The sequence below is a fragment of the Procambarus clarkii genome, chromosome 10 (assembly GCF_040958095.1).
Source record: "Procambarus clarkii isolate CNS0578487 chromosome 10, FALCON_Pclarkii_2.0, whole genome shotgun sequence".
Taxonomy (NCBI): domain Eukaryota; kingdom Metazoa; phylum Arthropoda; class Malacostraca; order Decapoda; family Cambaridae; genus Procambarus; species Procambarus clarkii.
Window position 1 is genome coordinate 39,003,745 of NC_091159.1, and position 20,622 is coordinate 39,024,366.

At 41.5% G+C, this 20,622-nt stretch overlaps 1 protein-coding gene across 5 annotated transcripts in view; it reads right to left on the minus strand.

Moving 5' to 3' along the window:
• Window positions 1-868: 868 nt before the first annotated feature.
• LOC138363049 (PH and SEC7 domain-containing protein-like) overlaps window positions 869-20,622 on the minus strand; it is a 70,379-nt gene continuing 50,625 nt past the window's right edge. For all 5 annotated transcript variants that reach the window (XM_069321892.1, XM_069321891.1, XM_069321894.1 and 2 more), the window contains 4 exons: window positions 17,312-17,543; window positions 16,549-16,693; window positions 10,301-10,444; window positions 869-3,630 (listed from right to left, as the gene is read on the minus strand). In XM_069321892.1, coding sequence (XP_069177993.1) covers window positions 3,382-3,630; window positions 10,301-10,444; window positions 16,549-16,693; window positions 17,312-17,543 — 770 coding nt within the window. In that variant the 3' untranslated portion in view covers window positions 869-3,381. The remainder of the gene's footprint in view (window positions 3,631-10,300; window positions 10,445-16,548; window positions 16,694-17,311; window positions 17,544-20,622) is intronic.

The window sequence follows — 20,622 nt, forward strand, 5'->3', positions numbered from 1 at the left end:
CTATATTATTTTAGCAGTCACCATTCAGTATCAAAACATTATTGCATATCTATAGCAAAATTTAAGTTCACACACATCAATCTTCAGGTCCAATACCTTGAAGGCAACATGGAATATCCTAAAAACTCTACTGCACCACAGGGTACTTGCGATCCATGCAAACAGATCATAGCTTGACAATAAAGTTAAATAAAACAACCTTTGAACTCTACCTGCGCCCTGTGGTATATTAGTAACATTCTGAGCTAGTGCTGCTCACTTTTCTACCTCTTCATCTTTACTTTCTCTGCAAAGTTACAAAAAAGAGCCTCTATCACTATCCTTCACATTCTGGTGGCATGAAGTTAAGCATCTCCCTACAAAACAACTCAGAACCAAAATGATTTAGGACTATTTTCACAGATGCCTCTCTTAGGTGACCTATTTGAATTACGTAGACTGTTTTCTAACATCCTTCTATACAGATATGCATATGGAGATAATTCACATGCAATATATCACCTTATCTTAGCAGCCCTGTTAATCATTATATATATATATATATATATATATATATATATATATATATATATATATATATATATATATATATATATATATATATATATATATACATACATATATATATATACATATATATATATATATATATATATATATATATATATATATATATATATATATATATATATATATATATATATATATATATACATATATTATATATATATATATATATATATATATATATATATATATATATATATATATATATATATATATATATATATATATATATATACATATATATATATATATATATATATACACATATAAATAAATAAATATATATATATATATATATAAATAAATAAAATGATACCGGGCTACTTTTCTTTATATATGAAATACCTAATCTATGTACATTATCTGGAATAAGTAATCCTTAAATTTCTAATAACTTTGGCATATATTATTCTTATAACATAAAACAGAACTCCAAACACAACAAAATGAATTCCATGAATAAATTAATAAAAGTACAGAACTAGTTCCCCCATATTCAAAGTGAGCAACTCCCAGAATACTGTATATCCTCTTAGACAGGGTTTACCAGGTGTCCACGTGACCACCAGATGACCTCTCATCTCTCCTCTTCAATAGGAAGCATATATCTGTGGGGTTTAAGCTAATGCATCTAAATATTACAGACTTGTTTTTACTCTACTGAAACCAGATTGTTAACCATTACTGAAATACTAATACTGAAGACCCCTGAAATTATGAACTCTATAAAAGTTCAGGGATGTGAGAATTATTTTCTAATTTAGAAGAAATGTACTACTGTACATACCAAAATAAAAAAAAAGCTGTAAAGGTGAAACCTTTTCAGATGCTTAACCTTTGTATATAATCTAAATATTTGTTTACAACTAACAAGATAAATGTCACTGATATTGGTAATAACATTATAGATACTGTATTACACATACCAATAAATAAAATAAAGATATAAATAAATAAAATCCATAATAATTTAATTTTTTCCCCATTTACTGTGCATGAGATGCATGCATTGAGACTTACTGTTGGTGGAAGCATGCATAATTCCTTCAGCTGAGACTAAATTACATAAAATAAGATTATTTTTTTTTTAGCAGTCTTGGCTGCACTTAATCTGTCCATTTAACATAGCTTTATGTAGATCATATTCATTGGCACTAGCTTTATATCTAAAAATTCTCCATCAATCTGTCATCTGTGCAACTCTTGAAGTGCATGAATGTATATTTTGATTAAAATGGCAAAAAATTTAGTTTTGTAAAGGAGAAAAAGCAAGTCTATACTATTGCTTCTTAGTCTTTTTAAAATATTATTTTACATGAACAATTGATAAATTACCAAATAGGGTAATTTACTCTCTAATTAATTTGCAAGACACTCCTTGCCTTGAATGAAGGAGATTCCTCACAGAAAACCTTGTTAAACAAAGAATAGAAATTACCTGTCTAGTTTTGTTCAGAATTCACAACTTGTTCCTCAACTAATATGACATTAATAATCAAACGTTCAAAAGCCAAAAGAAAAATAAGATACATGATCAATTGTATCATGAATAATGCATCTGGTTTGAAATGGTGATATATATACTGTATATTGTCTTTTCTGGACTACAACTCCTGAGCTATAATGACAAAATTACAATTTAACTTTCAAAATCTACATCTTTGCCTAGATAACTTTTTTAAACAAGGCAAGAAAAGACTAAGCCATGCTTATTGTTCCACCACCCTATGGATATTGCTGAGATGGAAGTGCAATAACTCAATAACAGTATGGGGAAATATAAGATTCAGAAATCTACCAATTCCTTTCATTGTAGCATATATAATACTTGTTGAATTATGCAGGAGAACCCATTTGTAGACTCTAATCACTTTTGTCAGTGTACAAGACTTGTGTTCTATGCCTTGCCATTGTACAAGACTGTGTTCTGTGCCTTTATCAGTATACAGGGCTTGTGCTCCTGGTCATGAGAAGCTACATTTGCAGTATGAGAAAATATGTTGTAACTAAAATTCACACATCCCATGTTACATAAATTCAGGGAACTGAAGTATTTGTGAAGCTTCAACATGACAAGTATCATCATCTAGAAGTAATAAGGTCAACTTTGACACCAAATAATAAACTATTAACACATGCCCAAAATTTTGGTTATGTTTTCTGTGACATTAATTAACGATACACAATTCTATCGTATTTGACAATTTCCCCAAACTGACAAAATAAAAGTTTGTTATTTTGCTATCTACTTCAAATGTCAGACATAAAATATATGCAGAGCTAACTTGAAAGGCTCAGAATGACTGCTAAAACACAATCACACTGTAATCTAAGTTATTCTTGCACAAACTGCCCCAGTCCCAGGGGGGTGTAAGGCAATTCCCAGGTCACACACCCAAAAGCATAAATGCCTCAACCCCTTCCCTTCACCATACCTCATGTAACAAGGACTTTATTTTCATTATTAGCTTCATAAAGATATTTGATCATTGTTGTATTGGATATCATAAGAGTGCCATAACATTAACAGAACTATTTAACAAGGCATCAATAGTTATTTTTTCAGAGCCATGCAAGTAACAGCCTCATTGCAGGGATGCCATATCAGGATCAGATGCAAGGCTTACCCAGGCTGGCTTAAAAGATAAGATGGTTTGCAGTACACCTTGACCTGGTAAATCAATATTAAAGAACATAATTTTCCAAAGCCCAGGTTATGAGACAGATAAAGCCTGAGTGAGGTATGGTGTGATGGGGGTAGTGAGGGCGTGAGGATTTAGTGAGATAGTATTGAGCACAGCACACAGTGGTGGGTCAGAGAAAGGCATTGTGGTGCACTGCCTGCTGGTAACTGTACCTGTCACCTGGCCGCGCCCTCTCAGGGATGGGTGGCGGAACAACACGGCCCCCGCGATCCCCCCCTTCAGCCCCCTCCCCAGTCGGTCGTGCCTCAAACACTGGAAGATCCCCAACATCTAGTCCTGCTCCTGCACCCTGCTGTCCAGGTGGTTGAGAAGTTAGCCGGGAACGCAGAAGATAAACGTACGTCCGATATCTTTTGACCTGTAACATTGTGACATTTAAAAGTGTGCAATTTATTAAATTCAAGAAGTAAATTGTAACAAAATATTAAAATGTAATTAAAATATTTAAGATTCAATATACATAGAGGGATGGAAGAAAAACAATTATAGAAAAATCAGATATGGCTCAAAGAGAGAGATTCCCGATTCCATTGTGAAATTATCATAAAACAAAACCACCCCATCCTTTCATCTTCACATTAGTTCTCATCAGGTCAGTTTTCTCGTCTAGCAGCATCATATATATATGTTTTCTCTGAAGCACACTGCCAGTGAAACATTAAACACGTTTTAAGTTACAATACGTTAAAACTAATCAACTCCCTTAGACTATCTACAACAACATAAAAAGTTACCTAATATGTAAGTATGCATTTAAAATTAATTTTAAAATGAGCAAGAAATCATTCTACTTCTTAACCACTTAACTGCGCCAACCAAGCATTCTCGGTCGGCGGGAAACTGCGCCAACCGAGAAAATTCTCTTTGATTTTTCCGTACCCACTCTAAATGTGTGAGAGGTTGGTTGTGTACGAAATGGACTCTTCGGACCTCCAGTGAGAGGCAGCCATCTTGGAAAAAATTCCCAGAATGCCCTAGGGCTACTGGCTGGGTTAGTACGGAATGAGCAACCATGCGTGGCGCACGCGCCTCTGGCTCCCAAACACCTGTCCAACACGGTGTTGAAAGATCGCTCTGTCGGTGAAATTCAAACCTTATTGTTTGAAGAACATAAGGGTCATGATATTGGTGAAGCTAGGCGCAATAAGGACCTAACACAAAGGTCGGATGCAAGTGATACAGCACCGATGAGGACAATATAGCGAGCATATCCAGTTGTAGCTTTGAGCGCCACTTTTGCCCACCCACGTCATCTCCAATTTTTATAGATGATACAAAGATGAATCGTTTTCTGCATTCAGTGATGATGCATCTGATAGAAATAGCATAGATGAACAGTGTTAGCGACTTCCACGGTGGTGTTTTCCATAGATATTTTCAAGAATACCTGAATCTCTTCCAGACTGACGGACACTCTTTGAGGCTAGCTTAACCCTTAAACTGCTCATGGTGTATATATACGCCATGAGTAGCATGTCACATGGTGCGCATAGCGTACATATACGCCATAGGGTGCCAGGCTCGATTCAAATGGCCCGCGGCTACACGGGGTTCACATTAGCTTCCTCAGAGCTCTTGTAAACAGACGCCATATTAAAAAAAAATCGTGGGCAATTTTCTCAGGTGTGAGAGGCACAGTACTGTTGGAGCAACCAAGGCTGGCACACGTAGCATGAGCAAACAGCATTGCTGTACAGCTTGTGACCACAGCATCGCCAAAAAATGTCAAAATAAATATATACAGTAATTGCTATTATTTAGCGATGACAATATTACAGATGACCCTTGACTGAGCAGGATTGTTGTAATAATTAGGGCTGTGGGACTAGTGATGCTGAGAGACGGAGGGAGATAGCATCGTTTACTGACTGTGTGGCCACCTGTTATTGTCTGCATTCACCATACCAGCTCAGTGGTTCTCTATGGTGAACACAAATGTAGATACTTATATATAATGTGTGTATTAGTGTAATAACAGCAAAAGGATTATGCTGGGAGGAGCCATTTGGGTGACGGAGGTGACGTCGTCTGCATGATTTGTCTAGCTGTTTAGAGGATGGCCACTATGCTCTTTGGGCACTCTACAAGCTTAGGTGTACAGTTACGGTGCATACAACATGCAGATACTTATATATAATATGTGTATATAGGGTAATAACACTGCAAACAGTATTGTTGGGGGAGAAAGTTTAGTGCATGTGACCTTAAATGAGTGAGGGAGCCGCCAGCTGAATGTGTGTATAGCGACGACTCCTAGTGCCTGAACTAACTATATCAGCTTAGCTGAACAGTTGTGGTGAAGTACTTATATATAACGTCTGTATATAGTGTAATAACACCACAAATGGTATTGTTGGGGGAGAAAGTTTAGTGCATGTGACCTTGAATGAGTGAGGAAGCCGCCAGCTGTGTGTGTAGCGACGACTCTTAGTGCCTGAACTAACTATATCAGCTTTGTTGTACAGTTGTGGTGAGCAAAACATGTTGATTCTTATATATAACATGTGTATATTTTGAATAAAACATAAAACAGAATGGTGGGAGGAAAAAGTGGGTGAGTGAGGCGTTGTTGAGGGAGTAGCAGCGAGTGGCTGGCTGGTGTGTGGCAGTCACTCCTCGTTGCTTTTCGACTTTCAATACCAACTTAGTGGTTCGTTATGGTGAACAAAACATGTAGATACTTATATATAACCTGTGTATAGAGTGTAATAGCAGCAAAACTATTTGTTTATTGTTTTATGAACATAATAATTGAATCACTAATATGCACACCATACTTTTGTGTATAGTGATTATTCACCACTTTTATTATATAAATATATTACAATACACACTATTGAATAATATTACTACAAAAAAACTAAGAAAAAATCAGTCAGAGACATAGAAATAATTAAGTGATTATATCTTCGTGGCAACTCCCACCTGTCAGCACAGGTGACGCTGACCGGCTCTGACGACCGCTCTGTCAACGCCCACTTTTTGCCACACTTCCTCGGTCAATTGCGCCCAAATTATGTCACCTACGATTTTTTTTCCCCCCGTGCTCAGGGAACACATATTAACATTTTAAGAAGACAAAATAATTTTTTAGATTTTTTTTTTCTTGTGCACAGGGGTGTAAATGTCCTCAGGACCCCTGAGCAGTGGAAGGGTTAATCTCTTTGTGACTGACGAGCACTTTTTGAGTCTAGCTGAATCTCTTCCTGACTGACGGACACTCTTTGAGGCTAGCTGAATCTCTTCCTGTGTGGGACCTTACAAAGTGATCTTTTCAAGACTACCTTACAAATTTATCTTTTCCTATAATCTTTTCAATACTACCTTATGCTTTACAAGCTTGGCTACATACAACCTACAAGTACTATAGCCAAGGGTGTACGTGAGTGCGTTATTTGCAAGCACACAGAACGAAGAAATAGGAAGCGAAAATGACACATGTATTACAGTTCCATGGAACATTATGAACGTTCTACTGTATACATATTGTAAAGGACACAAATATGCTTCATATACGATAAAAGAACAAATAAAACCACATTGGAAATACATAGAAAAAATATCTGAAAATATATTTGTGGCAATACCCGGTGCTTGAATGGCCCGCACGACTGTGTCTGAGCTTGTCACGTACGGGCGACCAGACCCTGATGAGGTCACAGCGTACCTTGTCCACGTCCCAACAGCCAAAGTAATTGGAATTTGGTATTTATTTTTACATAGACATGTTCAGGGAAGGGAATTTATCATTTTACAAAGAAAAAATAATTTTTGGGAACACTTTATTTCATGCGCACAGGGGGAATTTCACAATAAACTCGCGCAGCACGGTGGTTAAAGAAATGACATAAATTGAACCTTGACTTTTCACTTTATTTGAAACTAGATGAGGTCCCCAGCAGTGCCTGAGAGAATCCTAAGAAGTGACAACAACAACAACGTGTTGGGTGTTCTAGAATGCAAATCTGTCATCAGAATATGCATTTTGTATAACAGTACTATACAGTATTTGAATACAGTAATAATATGATAAAATTCTAAAAACTCCTTGGAATCAGCCCTGAAGATTTCATCACCAACCCTTGTACAGGCAAACAAATAAACTGATACAGACATTTTCTTTTATACATCATAGATTTGCAGTTCAATGACACTCCAAACACAGCTGACAGTTCTTAAATCTTGTGTCACCCTCTTCAAGTAAACACTTTACAGAACCAAAGCACTTCATGGACTCTATTTTGTAACATTGTTACATAGTTTAAATTCTATTCACTACAGTTAATTTGGAATTCAATACACATACAGAATAGTATAAACCAATACTCTACCATCATTATTAATGCTTAGAAAATAGTGAAGAAGTGAGACATTGCAAAGGGATTATAAGCAATGGTATGAGGGATGGTGGGTGAAAGAGAGGAAAAGGGAGGGCCATGGTTGAGTGGGAGGAGCAGCTGACTGACAGATGCAAGCGAGATGTTATATTCTTTCAGAATATTACTTTAGACTCTAATCTACTATGTAATGAACTTCAATATTTTAAAAATCAGTTAGATATTTTATAATCTTGGATTTTCTTTTTCAAGGGATGCCTGGTCAGCCAGGCTGTGACCCATACTTCAGGTTACAAGCAGCAGCATCGAAGAGGCTGGTTGACCAGATCACCTACCAGGAGCCCTGGTTACCGACCGGTTCGTGGGTAGGTTACTCCTCAGAATCATCAACAGGTATTTCCCCGATCCCCCACCCCCTTTCCTTTCAGATTACAATGCTGAAACTTGAACTGGAAGTTCATCTTATTGGTTAGATTTTATAAATAAAGTTTCATGAAAATTAGAAGTTTTTAATATTACCAATGGAAATGAATGTGATTCAGGTCCCTTAATATTATTGTTGAAAATTTTCCAACACTAATACAGTACATCATTTTTTGTATAATAATACATCCTTATTGTATTAATCGTAGTGATTACTAACCCTACTAATTTGTAGAATTAATTCAATTATTGTTTCTATTACAAAGCAATATTTGCCAGATTCTTCCTAGTCAGAGTGATGACGTGAGGAACGACAGGCTGAAACATGAATTCTTTCCACATTTAGTTGAATCTAAAACAGAGTCCAGTTTATTACGTTCCTTTACTAAGGATAATCCTTTATTTAGTTGATTATTTACACAGCATATTATTGCTTACTGAATTCATTCATTTAGGTGTATTAATAACTACAGTGGAAATTATTATAGTATAAAACGATTTATATAAAATTTCTTAATGCAGTCTTAATAAACTGACTTGCATTGTGCAAAATATATTGCACCTTAATACATTTATTAGTGACAAACATGTCACAATTCCTTACTTTCCCTAATTAATTATAAGTAAGTAAAATAATTTACGCTCGAGAATACTTTGGAGTGTTCTGCGCATGCGTATCACAGCCAGGGAAGGAGACACCATTCTTACTAGAGACGCCATATTAGCAACGTGCAAGGGAGAAGCATTCCTCAGTGAGGCGTGTTCTGAACAGCACCCACCATTACAGCCATTGTGGTTAATTGGCCTGAAGATCAGTCATTGCCTTTAATTGACCAAGGGTGCATTCTACTCTTACTGGAGACCTGAGAGGAGCGCCATAGCTTACTGGCGAACACGTGAACGGCCGTTGCAGTTAATTGGCCTGGAGTACGTCAATGAGTGGACCACAACAATCTTCGTGCCTGCTGTTACTCCACCGGTGATCCCAGGATCGCATCGGTGAACAACTATATGTTAAGTGGCATATCTTGGTGTACTGAGCTCTTTACATTAATTTTTACCCTTGTTCGTCGTTATGTCGCATTCTCTCTTCTAAACACTAAGTACATCCCCAGTGAAATAAATTTACTCCCCTTATTTTGTAACAATAGTATATTCAGTAGAGTGTAAGCAATTTCTACATTGTACTGAGTTTACAGCGTATGTTGAGGCTGTCTGAGGAGAGATCAACTCCCCCGCCATGCTTGTTGTACGCATGTTCCAGCAGGCTCTAGACAATGCCACGCCACAATCGCGCTACTGTTCACTGTCACAGCTAAGAGGCTAAATTCTTTCTAGTTCATTTACTAATCTCTTATATGCAATTGAGATATAATAATATCTCATCATTATAAATCATTTATATATGCCATATAAATTTTGGCATAAATTTCTTATCGCTTTACTAATATATTAGATAGGAATAATTATCTTATGCTAATTACTGCATTATTCTGTCATTGACTGATTCTTGTTCTATCAAGATTGATTTATTGAACTTTATTTAATTTCTGATTTATATCTGATAGTAAATTTTACTAACCCTGTCGATGAAGAACAAGCATCGATTCAATATACTAGGGATGTATTAATTTCTAGTATTAACCCCCATTTCGGGTGAGAGGATTTGACTCATAATACAGTCCCTTTAATAATCAATGCATTATTAATTAAGAACATCCATAGGACACTAGTTCCTGGAGTAAAATATTATACCACTAGCTCTAGCCTGTTTTCCACTTTTTCTCAAAAAAGTGGTGGTCCTTCGTTAACTATTGAAAATAGTATTAATTTAAATGATTTACATGAGTCAAGTTTTCCCACACTTACAATAGTCATACGCTCCACATCCATAAAGAATATTCATACCTTGAAATTTTTTATATTTTTACCATTATATTACTAGCATTTCATTGTAAATATCTGATCCACACAACTCTTCCCCCACATAACCTACCTAATTACTAACCCACCCACATTATTAACCAGTTTTCCCACTATTTTCCATATTCTTCTATTTATTATCATATGCTAATGTCCTTAGAATTTTTAGTCACCATATTCACCTTTACTTTTTCTAACCCCAGCTCCTTTCCAATCATCACACACAGCACCACTTTCTCATAGTGTCTGGATACGCCTTCAAAATCACATCCTGTATTCAGCCTATTTATAAATTACTGAGTTATTGGGATTATTTCCTTTAAGTACTATAAACAATGAGCTTACCTCCTTGATGAGGTATGCTTCCTTTTCTCTATAATTTGACATGGAGTATGCTTTGCTATTCTTCTCCGGAGGGTGAGCCTTGTGGTCCTCTAGCTCCTGCTCCAGCTGTGCTAATCGCTGAGTATGGTCCTCCACTTGTTCAGTCTGCCAAAATGGGTTTAACTTTTCTTAAAAGACAAATTAGTATCAGCTGCATCACTGAACTAAAAAAAACAGATTTGAATGTAATGAAACGCCATTTTCTGGGTGAGACCAGGAGGCTCCCTGGAGCTATACCGAGCTGATGTGTTTATATTAGACCATGGCAACAGTCAATCGATGGAGTTCTAGCCTACCGTGGACCAGCATCGGAATCTGGTTCTCCCTCAGAGAGGCACGAGGAGCAATGGCCTATAGACACCCCCGTGTAATTGGAAGCAGTCTATGTCTGACATCTACCAGGTCAGGCACCCAGAAAGATAGGAATTCCAAAACTACAGCAGGTTATAAATTGCAAACTAAAAACTGAACTAGCTAGCAGAACTCCCCAATTGAAAACAAGCATGACGTCACCACAGCCGCCGTGTCACTGTCTGCCCAACTCCTCCACCATGGGAGGGAGAAGGGGGGTCCCAGACCATCTGAGCCTGCTACCCAATCCCAGTTCAGAGGCTAAATATAAAAAACCAGCGTAGAATGTAATGAAACGCCATTTTCTGGGCGAGACCCGGAGGCTCCTCGGAGCTATTTAGGCTGATATTGCTAATGTCAGACTTTGGCATCAGTCATATGAATGGAGTTCTTTGGGCCTACCGAGGACCACGAGCCAGAACCTGGCTCCCTCAGAGAGGCACGAGGAGCAATGGCCTATAGAAACCCCCATGTGGTTGGAAGCATTTTATGTCTGCCATCGACCAGGTCAGGCACCCAGAAAGGTAAGCGCCCCAAAACAAACCCCTATTTTGGTGAAAATTCCTACAAAAACCCGAACTAGTGGACAGAACCCCTAAACAGAAACGAGCAAACAAGCATGACGTCATACCTCGCCGCACCGCTGTCTACACAGCTCCCCCCTCTCCAGGAGGGAGAAGGGGAAGCCTCAGACCTTCATGCCGGCAATCCACACCTCAGTTCTGAGGCTGGACATCAAAGCATGTGGAAAAATCACCGACCGGGGTAAGGGAGGGCTGCCGGGGAGCCTCCATGTCTCACCCAGAAAATGGCGTTTCATTACATTCAATGTTGGTTTTCTGGGGAAAGCCCCTTTGGCTCCCGGAGCTAATGAAGACCAGAGGAAAGATGAAGACCAGAGGGACTTACTCAGGAGGCGGTCGTCGCTCACTCCTCAACTCGAAGTCGACACAACTGGCTGCATCCGCTGACGCAAAGCGACACAGGTCCGACTAGGCCCCAGGAACGTTCACCATGTAACGTGCAGCCAGGACCCTGTTCGACCACCAAAAACCCGGCGCCCGAATGTCAACCCAAGACATATTACCAAAAACAGCAGCAAGTGCAGCAAACTTACGAACATCATGAGCACGGGGATAGACCACAGGCCGGCTAGACCGAATAACTCTGCGGACGACCCAGGAGACCCGAACCCTGGAACAGGGAAGAAGGGAAACCGGATCGACCCAAAGCGCATACCCGGCCACAGAGTCCGTGGCACGCAAATAATGGGAGAGCCGCAATTGGACACAATACATGATGCACCCCCGGCCTGACCATGCATCAACAACCCAAGGACCCCTCCGAAAAGCTACAAGGGCTATAACCCAAGGGCTACAAGCAGCACAATCCGGCATCCCGAACCACAACGGAAGGAAAACGAGCAATGCTGAGACACAGCGAGGAGAGAAGAGATATGAACAAATGAACGGGAAGGTCAAAAACCCAGAAGCCACCCGGAATAGGACCCACAAGCCCTAAAAAGGACCGGAGGGAAGCCCCACTGAACGATGACAGACGTACCAGGAAAACGGGAAGGAGCAAAACCGTCCCAAACCTTCGCGAACACATAGAAGCAAACACAAAGGACGAAGGCACAGAAAAACCCAGTCGCACCCGAGACCAAAAGTCATGCAGAACACCAAGAAGAAGGGGACATGACGGAGAAATCCCGTCCCAGGAAAAAAGGGCAAGAACGTAGAAAAGCACCCACCGACAGGACAGAAGCAACGAGCATAATGGACAAGGAACCAAGCCCGGGGAGGGGCCGACGCCCAAATACTCGTGTGAAGGGACCTAGGAACCAAACCTATGAGCCAGAGCCCAAGCGGATTCCAAGGATTGAGCAAGCACCGCCTGATTGCATGCGAGACGAGAAGCAAAGAACAGAGACACCGCCTCCTGCAGGATCAGCGCAAACAGCTTCAACAAGGCAGCCGACGCCAGTACTGATGAGATCAGCACACCAGAACCAGGATTGGCATCCAGCGCCTCCATGTCCTCCTCAAGCCAGTCCAAAGACATCTCGAGAATGGAAAAGAAATGCACGACCGAAACCAAATGGCCATGGGCACGCAAGTCCTCAGCAACCAGGGCAGCCGAAAGGGAGGGGGACCTGCATGTGAAGCTGTACCTGGCCGACATCCCGAGGAAGAGCAGGGGTAAATAAACACACATTGAGGCGTTCAAACTCGCCCCCAGGCAGACCTGAGCAACCATAAGGGCCTCTCACCACTCAAGCGTGCAGGACCAATAGAACGTATGCCATTCCACCAATGAAAACAGTTCGCCAACAAGGATGACACTGGAACCTCGTAATGCACTCAATAAGGAAAGGAAGAACCAAACTCAAAAAGAGGCAGGATCCATTATCAAGGCGTAATTGGGTCGCACAGGGGGTAAGCCGCAATGGCCTCCCACACCTCATGTGGTGTTATGCGAGAGGCCCAAAACCTTCAAAAAGACGGGACCAAAGTAACCAAGGGAACCTGGAACTGAACCCGGAGAGGGGGTTGATGCCATATCAAACTCGTACAGGGAGGGGGGATAAGAAAACCCCACATCCTGCACCAACAAGTTCTACTCAGAAGGTACCAAAACCCAAGCAGGGTCAAATGGGGCCCAAGCCCCCGAAGTCATCCCAATTTCCCACCCTAGGAACCTCTACACCAGGACCTGGGGCTGAGCTGTCCCCCAAATTCTCTGCCTTGAAAGAAAAGGCAGAGTCCACCAGAAAAGCTGGAATGAAGGGGGGTCCATTGGTTAGACCCAGAAGTACCAGCTAGAGGAACAGGCTCAAATGCACTCGTCGTCACACCAAGAGGGGGCATCCACCGAAACCACCCGAATCTCACCAACAACTAAACCCTGCCCCGACTCCGAAACCCTCAGACGCTTCAGAGCTGGGTGCAGGGATGGGAGGAACATGATGAACAACAGCAGGGGAAGGATAAGGTGGCACAGACAAAACCAAATTCGAGGTGTCTAACACCCCCAAATCCGAATCCCTATAACCAAGACAGGGCAATCTCAGGGCATACGGGTGAGCAACCAACCTAGTGCGCTGCAGCAACCTATAATGCGCATGTAACACCGAAGCTGCCTGCACCCAAATATCAAGATTAGTGAATTGGGTGAACTGGAGTAAAGAAGCAAGGAACCCCACTCGCAGGACTCCGGGTCGAAGGTGTCACCGACTCAACAGACAGCACAATGGAGGCACAACCGATGATTGATACCCTTAGACAAGGGGACAGAGCAACCCTCAAACTCTCACGAAACAAGATGGGACCCCAGGGGATGCATCCATTGGACCACAGAGCCCCGGTGGGGGTTTCCGGGGCACATAGACACAAAGGGAAGCCTCGGGAGGGGTGGGGTGGGATATGGAATGGGCTGCTCAGACGAGCGGCACGGCGGCAGTGTGTGAGGTTTGCTTCGGGGAGTTCTGCCTCTCTGGTCGGTTTTTGTTTGCATTTTTTTCCATGTGAGGTCTGTTTCGTTATGCCTACCTTTTTGAGTGCCTAACCCCAGTTGATGGTAGATAAGGTAAACCATAAGGTAATTTTCTAGGGCCATTGCTCCCTGTGCCTCTCTGAGGGGGCCAGATTCTGGCTCGTGGTCCCCGGTAGGCTGAACTCCTTTGACTAATGCCCTAGTCAAATATATAGCATATTAGTCCGATAGCTCCAAGGAACCGAAGGGACTCCCCACAGAAAAGATAACTAAAAGTGGGAAAGAGAATCCCTGAGGAAGCACCACAATCCAGAGGTATATTGTGTGTGTCATGGCCACTGCGATTATGCAAGCAGGGCAGCACAGCGTGCCCCAACCAGCAACAAACCAATCCCTACCCAGGGCCAAACGAAGGTACTGAGACCTAAGCTGAACCCAAGGGCAAAGCAGAAAGCCAAGCAACTGCTATCTTTACAGGAATGGGGTCCGAAGGACCCAAAGAAGAGAACTCCGAACCCCAAGGGTTCTGAACCCTAAGGTGCACTCACTGGGTGCTCAGGGAAGGGAGCCCTAAGAGCGAACAGCCCTTGGTGCAAACTCCGGGCCACCACCAATGCACAGCAGGAACACCAGCAGGGTGAAGCCTATCAGGCAACCGAATCCAAAGCAGATTTCCACCCCATATAGCTTCAGCCGACAAACTGACGGTCCAGCTGCTGGCTCAGTGGGCTGAGATCCCCTCTCCCCCTTCCTGGTGTGTGTGTGTGTGTGTGTGGGGGGGGGGGGGGTGGCATCACGAGTGAGCGGCACGCGGTGTGATGACGTGTTTCATGTAAGCTTGTTTTTCTTTTGGTGGAGTTTCAAGCCTCTCTTTGGTCTCAGGTTGCAATTGTCCACCAGGAGGGGGGGTGTTTTAAAGTGCCTAACTTTCTGGGTGCTTAACCCTGGTCAATGGCAGACAAGACTACTTTCTTACACAAGAGTTTCATAGGCCATTGCTCCCTGCACCTCTCTGACAGGACCATGTTCTGGCTAGTGGTCCCCAATAGGCATGACAACTCCATATGACTGAAACTCAATACTAATATCAGTCCAATAGATTCAGAAAGCCTCTGGGGTTCCCCCACAGAAAAAGGCTAATCTGATACAAAAAAAATTATCATGGCTGGGTAATGAGGATGCTAACAGAAAATACTGGTGTAAGCCCTTGCATTATTTGTGTGTGTATAAATATGCACATAGATGTGACCCATCATTTGCTCTAAGGAAACTCTAAACTATTGTGATAAATATAAAAAAGCCAAACATTCAGGAAAATCTGGATTCCTCCCAAATCTGGAGGAGGCCTGGAATAAATTAGTCCAAATTTTGCAGGCTGCTCTGTATTAGTATATACCTACTAATAATAAACTTTCAAAGTTTCACTAGAATATCTTTATCCATTCTTGTAACATATATAAAAATAGCATATAATCATTAGTATCACTGGCAACTCAGGATACTAGGAGTGTCTCCTAGCATCAGTGCATGTGTTCAAAAATTTTGGTGCGGCTATGCTCATTAACTTTTGTTATATTGTTGAGGTTTCTCCTTTCCTAGATGATGTGTTTGGAGAGTTCTAAATTCTGCCACAAGTGGGCTATATGCCTAATAAGAATGGGAACCTTCCTTGCATCACCATAAGTAAATCTTTTAAGTTTAAAGCCAATATGGAAAGGTGTTCTTCATACATCACATGTCACTAAATATTTTGGATAAAAAATCAAACTCTGAACATAGTACTGAATGCTGAAAAACACCTTAGTTGCTTCCTATACAACAATCATATTAATTCCCTGGATATGATTTGAACAGTCAGAGCAGATCTACACTTTACAGCATGGATTTTTTGCATGTTCCTGCTTGACCATTCTAGTGCTAGGGAGACCCTGGAAAATACTTATCTAGCCCATGAAGATACTCTGAAGGAGCATGCTGATATATTCAAATCCATTCCTAACACTACTTGGCATCACAAGAGCCATCAGTTAGTGATCTCGATAAAACTATCAAATTGTCTGCTGAGCAGACCAAAGCTAAACAAAGGGTTGTCAATATGTGGTCAAGACAGGAGCAATGATGAAAATGAATATCAAGAGCATATAAATATCGCAGGTCAAGCAAAAAATAAGCAACTAAATTCAAAATGAGTTAACTGAATACGGAATGACAAGCATTTTGTTAGTGATGTCACATTTAGATAAGTGCCACATAATATATAAGAGTTGGTATACTGTATATAAGAGAGGTCTGGCACAGCCTCTCTAAAGAATTAGCAATCATAATGATTAAATTGTTTTCAATTAGGAAATTTATACACATACCAAATTGAGTTTGGTGATACTACAAGGAAGGAGTGGCCGCTGGAATTTGCGTTGAGAACCAACAGCTCCAGGCAGTGGAGCTGCAGAAAGGCTTGCTGCTACCAGGTTGATGGTGTCTATCCAAGCCTGAAGTTCTTTGCTATCACTGAGATGTAAGCCACAACATTAGTAAAACAAACAAGATATGCAACTTTATGGATTTTTTTGTGGACTATATACAATGTCGAACACAAAATTACTTTACCAAGTCAATAATTCCTTCACAACACCAAGGTTCAATAAATATAATCACACTTTCCATGAATAGTAAGTTAATGGTAAAAGGTAACAGGAATACTGTCTGTTTAATAAGAACAAACATAGCAATGCAAATCAACAAATCCACAAGGGCCGTGACGAGGATTCGAACCTGCGTCCGAGAGCATCCCAGACGCTGCCTTAATCGACTGAGCTACGACATGGTCGTAGTGTGTAATGAAGTAAGGGCGAAGAGGGAGAACGGCCTATTGACATAGCTCGAGTGCATGGGGGGGGGAGCTGTGTAAAACCCTGGTTTGTGCCTCGGAGAGGCTGCAGGATCCAGTAAGTTCAGTAGAACTTTGGTTTCAACTCCTTTTGACCATGTCGTAGCTCAGTCGATTAAGGCAGCGTCTGGGACGCTCTCGGACGCAGGTTCGAATCCTCGTAACGGCCCTTGTGGATTTGTTCATTTGATGCATCACGCAATTATGATTTCTGTGTGTAATAGCAATGCAACTATTACCTTGTCTGAAGCAAATATTCAGCTTGATCAGCCGTCTGCAATCGAAAGACATGTTCCTTTTTAGCATAATCATGAGCTCGTGTTGCAAGAGCATGATGCAGACGAATGGCATTATGGCCTAACTGGGCATGCTGTGGTCCACGTCTGGCTCCTTGTTCATCTTTGTGCAAGTACAGCACTAAATCCTGAATTACACAGAACCACATCTTCCATGAACGCTTTCCAAATGCAGCTTAAAATAAACAAAATAAATAGTATGGTTAATAAAATCCCTGCATTAGATGAGGAACACAAATATAAAATGTTAATATACTGTATTGCAACTATCTACCAAACATATTTTATGCCCTTTCCCTCAAGGGGCACATCATCATCATCATCGAGTGGTGGCCATATACAGACTCTTCCCCAGACACTTCAAACACTATGTATTCTGGGGATTCTTTGATAGAGTACTGATACATGCCACAAACATTCCACATGCTAGTTTAGCTAATGTACAAGTAAAGAAGTCATTAGCTGTTTACTATGGAAGACAAAGAATGTGTTAATAAATACTGTTGCTATCACTAATTGCATACAAGTGAAGACACAAAACAATACAGAAAACTACTCTGTAAGGATAAGGAAAAGCACAGAATGACAAAACAGAATACATTATACACTAGTGAATGGCACTGTAATGTGAATACTGTGTATAGCCAGAGAAAATATTCACCAATAGGGGATAGATACATCAGAGCTGTACCAAAGGTGGTGTTAGCAGAGTGCCCATGCAAGGCACCATCCTCTAGGACAGGGGGTTCTTAAACTAGGGGTATGCATATCCCTGGTGCTCTCTCTAGTGTTTTTATGTTCCAAGATTGCTCTAGTGTGTAAATGGTTAATCAATCTCTAGATGACTAGAGAATAATTAAACAAATTTGAAGAGAAGTCAAATTCACACCTTGCACAGGCTCCCATCAAGACTGTACTGACCCCGGTACACCTGTCTCCCAAAGCAGAGCTTCAATGGGGCAACAAAACTGATCTACTAGTGCTTCAAATTACATGACTAAACATACAATATACTGATTAATATCCATTTATTTTATCTCATTCTAAATAACAAAAATGAGGTTTATTCATAAATATTCATATTTATAATAAACACTAGCAGTACCTGGCCACAGCAACCTTCCCTGTCCCCCAGTCCTCCCCACCATTCCTGCCCCCCCCCCACCCATCTCCTCGGCCTTCCAACCATTCCTCACTCCACTGTACCCAAGTCCTCCCCACCAATCCCTCTTCCTTCCCACCATGCCCCACTCCCCTGTCCCTTTGTCCTCCCCCACCATTCCCCATTCCCCATCTCCTCGTCCCCACCATCCCAAACTCCCCCGTCTCCTCGTCCTTCCCCACCATTACCCCCTCCCTTGTCTCTTCGTCCTCCCCACCATCTCTCACATCCGTCCCCTCGTCATCCCCACTATTCCCCACTCCCTCGTCCAATGCCTTCCCAAATGGTCTGATGTTCCCACCAGAAAATTGGGAACATGAAGTGATCTGATGTTCCCATCACTGAAATACTGTATAAGAAAAAGAGTTAAAAAATTAAATGAAAATATGAAAAAAAACAAAAAACTATACACACGAAATGAGCGGCATGGTAAAAACACAGCTCAATTCCAATGCAATTCACACAAAATAATTAAATCAAAATGAAAATAAATCAAAATCTATGAAAATTCAATTTATCAATGCAATCAGAAACATTAAAATGGAATTGTAACATATTTAGTATAGCATGTGTGCTGCTCTTACATGCAACAGATGGCGCTGTTTTTCAAGAAAAGCATAGTTTTACCTGTCACAGGTGTGGCATCTATACTTAAACTTACGAAATGAACGGTATGGTAAACAACACAGCTCAATTCCAACACAATGTCACACAAAATAATTTAATAAAAAACCAGCGTTGAATGTAATGAAACGCCATTTTCTGGGTGAGCCCCAGAGGCTCCCTGGAGCTTATCGGGCTAATGTGTGTTATATTAGACCGGGACATTAGCTAAGGAGTTCTGACCTACCAAGGACCAGCGCCAGAACCCGGCCCCTTCAGAGAGGTTTCAGGGAGCAATGGTCCTGGAAAACCCCCTTTGTGGTTGGGGTTTTCCTTATCTGCCATCAACCGGGGTTAGGCACCCAGAAAGGTAGGCATAACAAAACAAACCTTATCTGCCATCAACCGGGGTTAGGCACCCAGAAAGGTAGGCATAACAAAACAAACCCCACATGGTAAAAAAACTAAAACATAAAACCGAACAGAGAGGTAGAAACTCCCTACAATCCCAAGGAAACAAGCAAACATCATACTTTACTGCCGCGCTGATTGTCCGCGCAGCCCTCCCTGCCCCGAGAAGGGAAGGGGGAAGTCCCGGACCTCACCACGCCGGTTGCCTAGCATTAGTTCGGAAGCTAAGCTTCAACCAACGCGAAAAAAACGCCGATTCGTGGGAAGGAGGGTTGCCAGGGAGCCTCCTGGGCTCATCCAGAAAATGGCATTTCATTACATTCAACGCTGGTTTTCTGTGGGGAGCCCCTACGGCTCCCTAGAGCTTCATACTCAAAGAGAAGGAAAAGAAAGGGCTGACCTGGGAGGCGGCCGCCACAAACTCCGCAACGCGAAGCTGAGACAACAGGCTGCAACCTGCGACCCAAGGCAACAAGATCGCACAGGAGCAGACACGCGCATAAGAACGGGAGGCCATGAACATGTGCAACCCTTAAATCCTCGCGCTCGAAATGAGCCCTAGACGTCACCAACACAGCAGCGAAAGCTGCAAACGTCTGAACAGCACGGGCACAAGGATAGACCGCAGGCTGGAAGACTTAAAAACTCTGCGCACGACCTGTGAGACCCGAGCCCTGAAACAGGGAATTAGGGGAACTGGATCAACCCAAAGCGCAACCCCAGACACAGTATGCAGGTAACAGCAAAGAGGCGCAACTGGACAACACAGGACGCACCCCCGGCCAAACCAAACAAGCATCAATAACCCAAGGACCCCTCCAGAAAGCAGCCGTCTCGACTGTCGCCAGAAGGACGGAGAAAGGCTGCAAACATACAAACCTACCACCAGTATTACAGCAACCCGTTCTCGCACTTGCTTTCAGTCAATATTGGCATATTTAATAAGTGCATATGTGACATACTAATTGATCGTGAATATTTTAGTTTACCTTGAAAAGCTTCATAGAAAACACCGACCTCACCTAACCTTCTTAGTATGTTAAGATAAGCATCTTTTTGCTTCTTAATTACAATTATT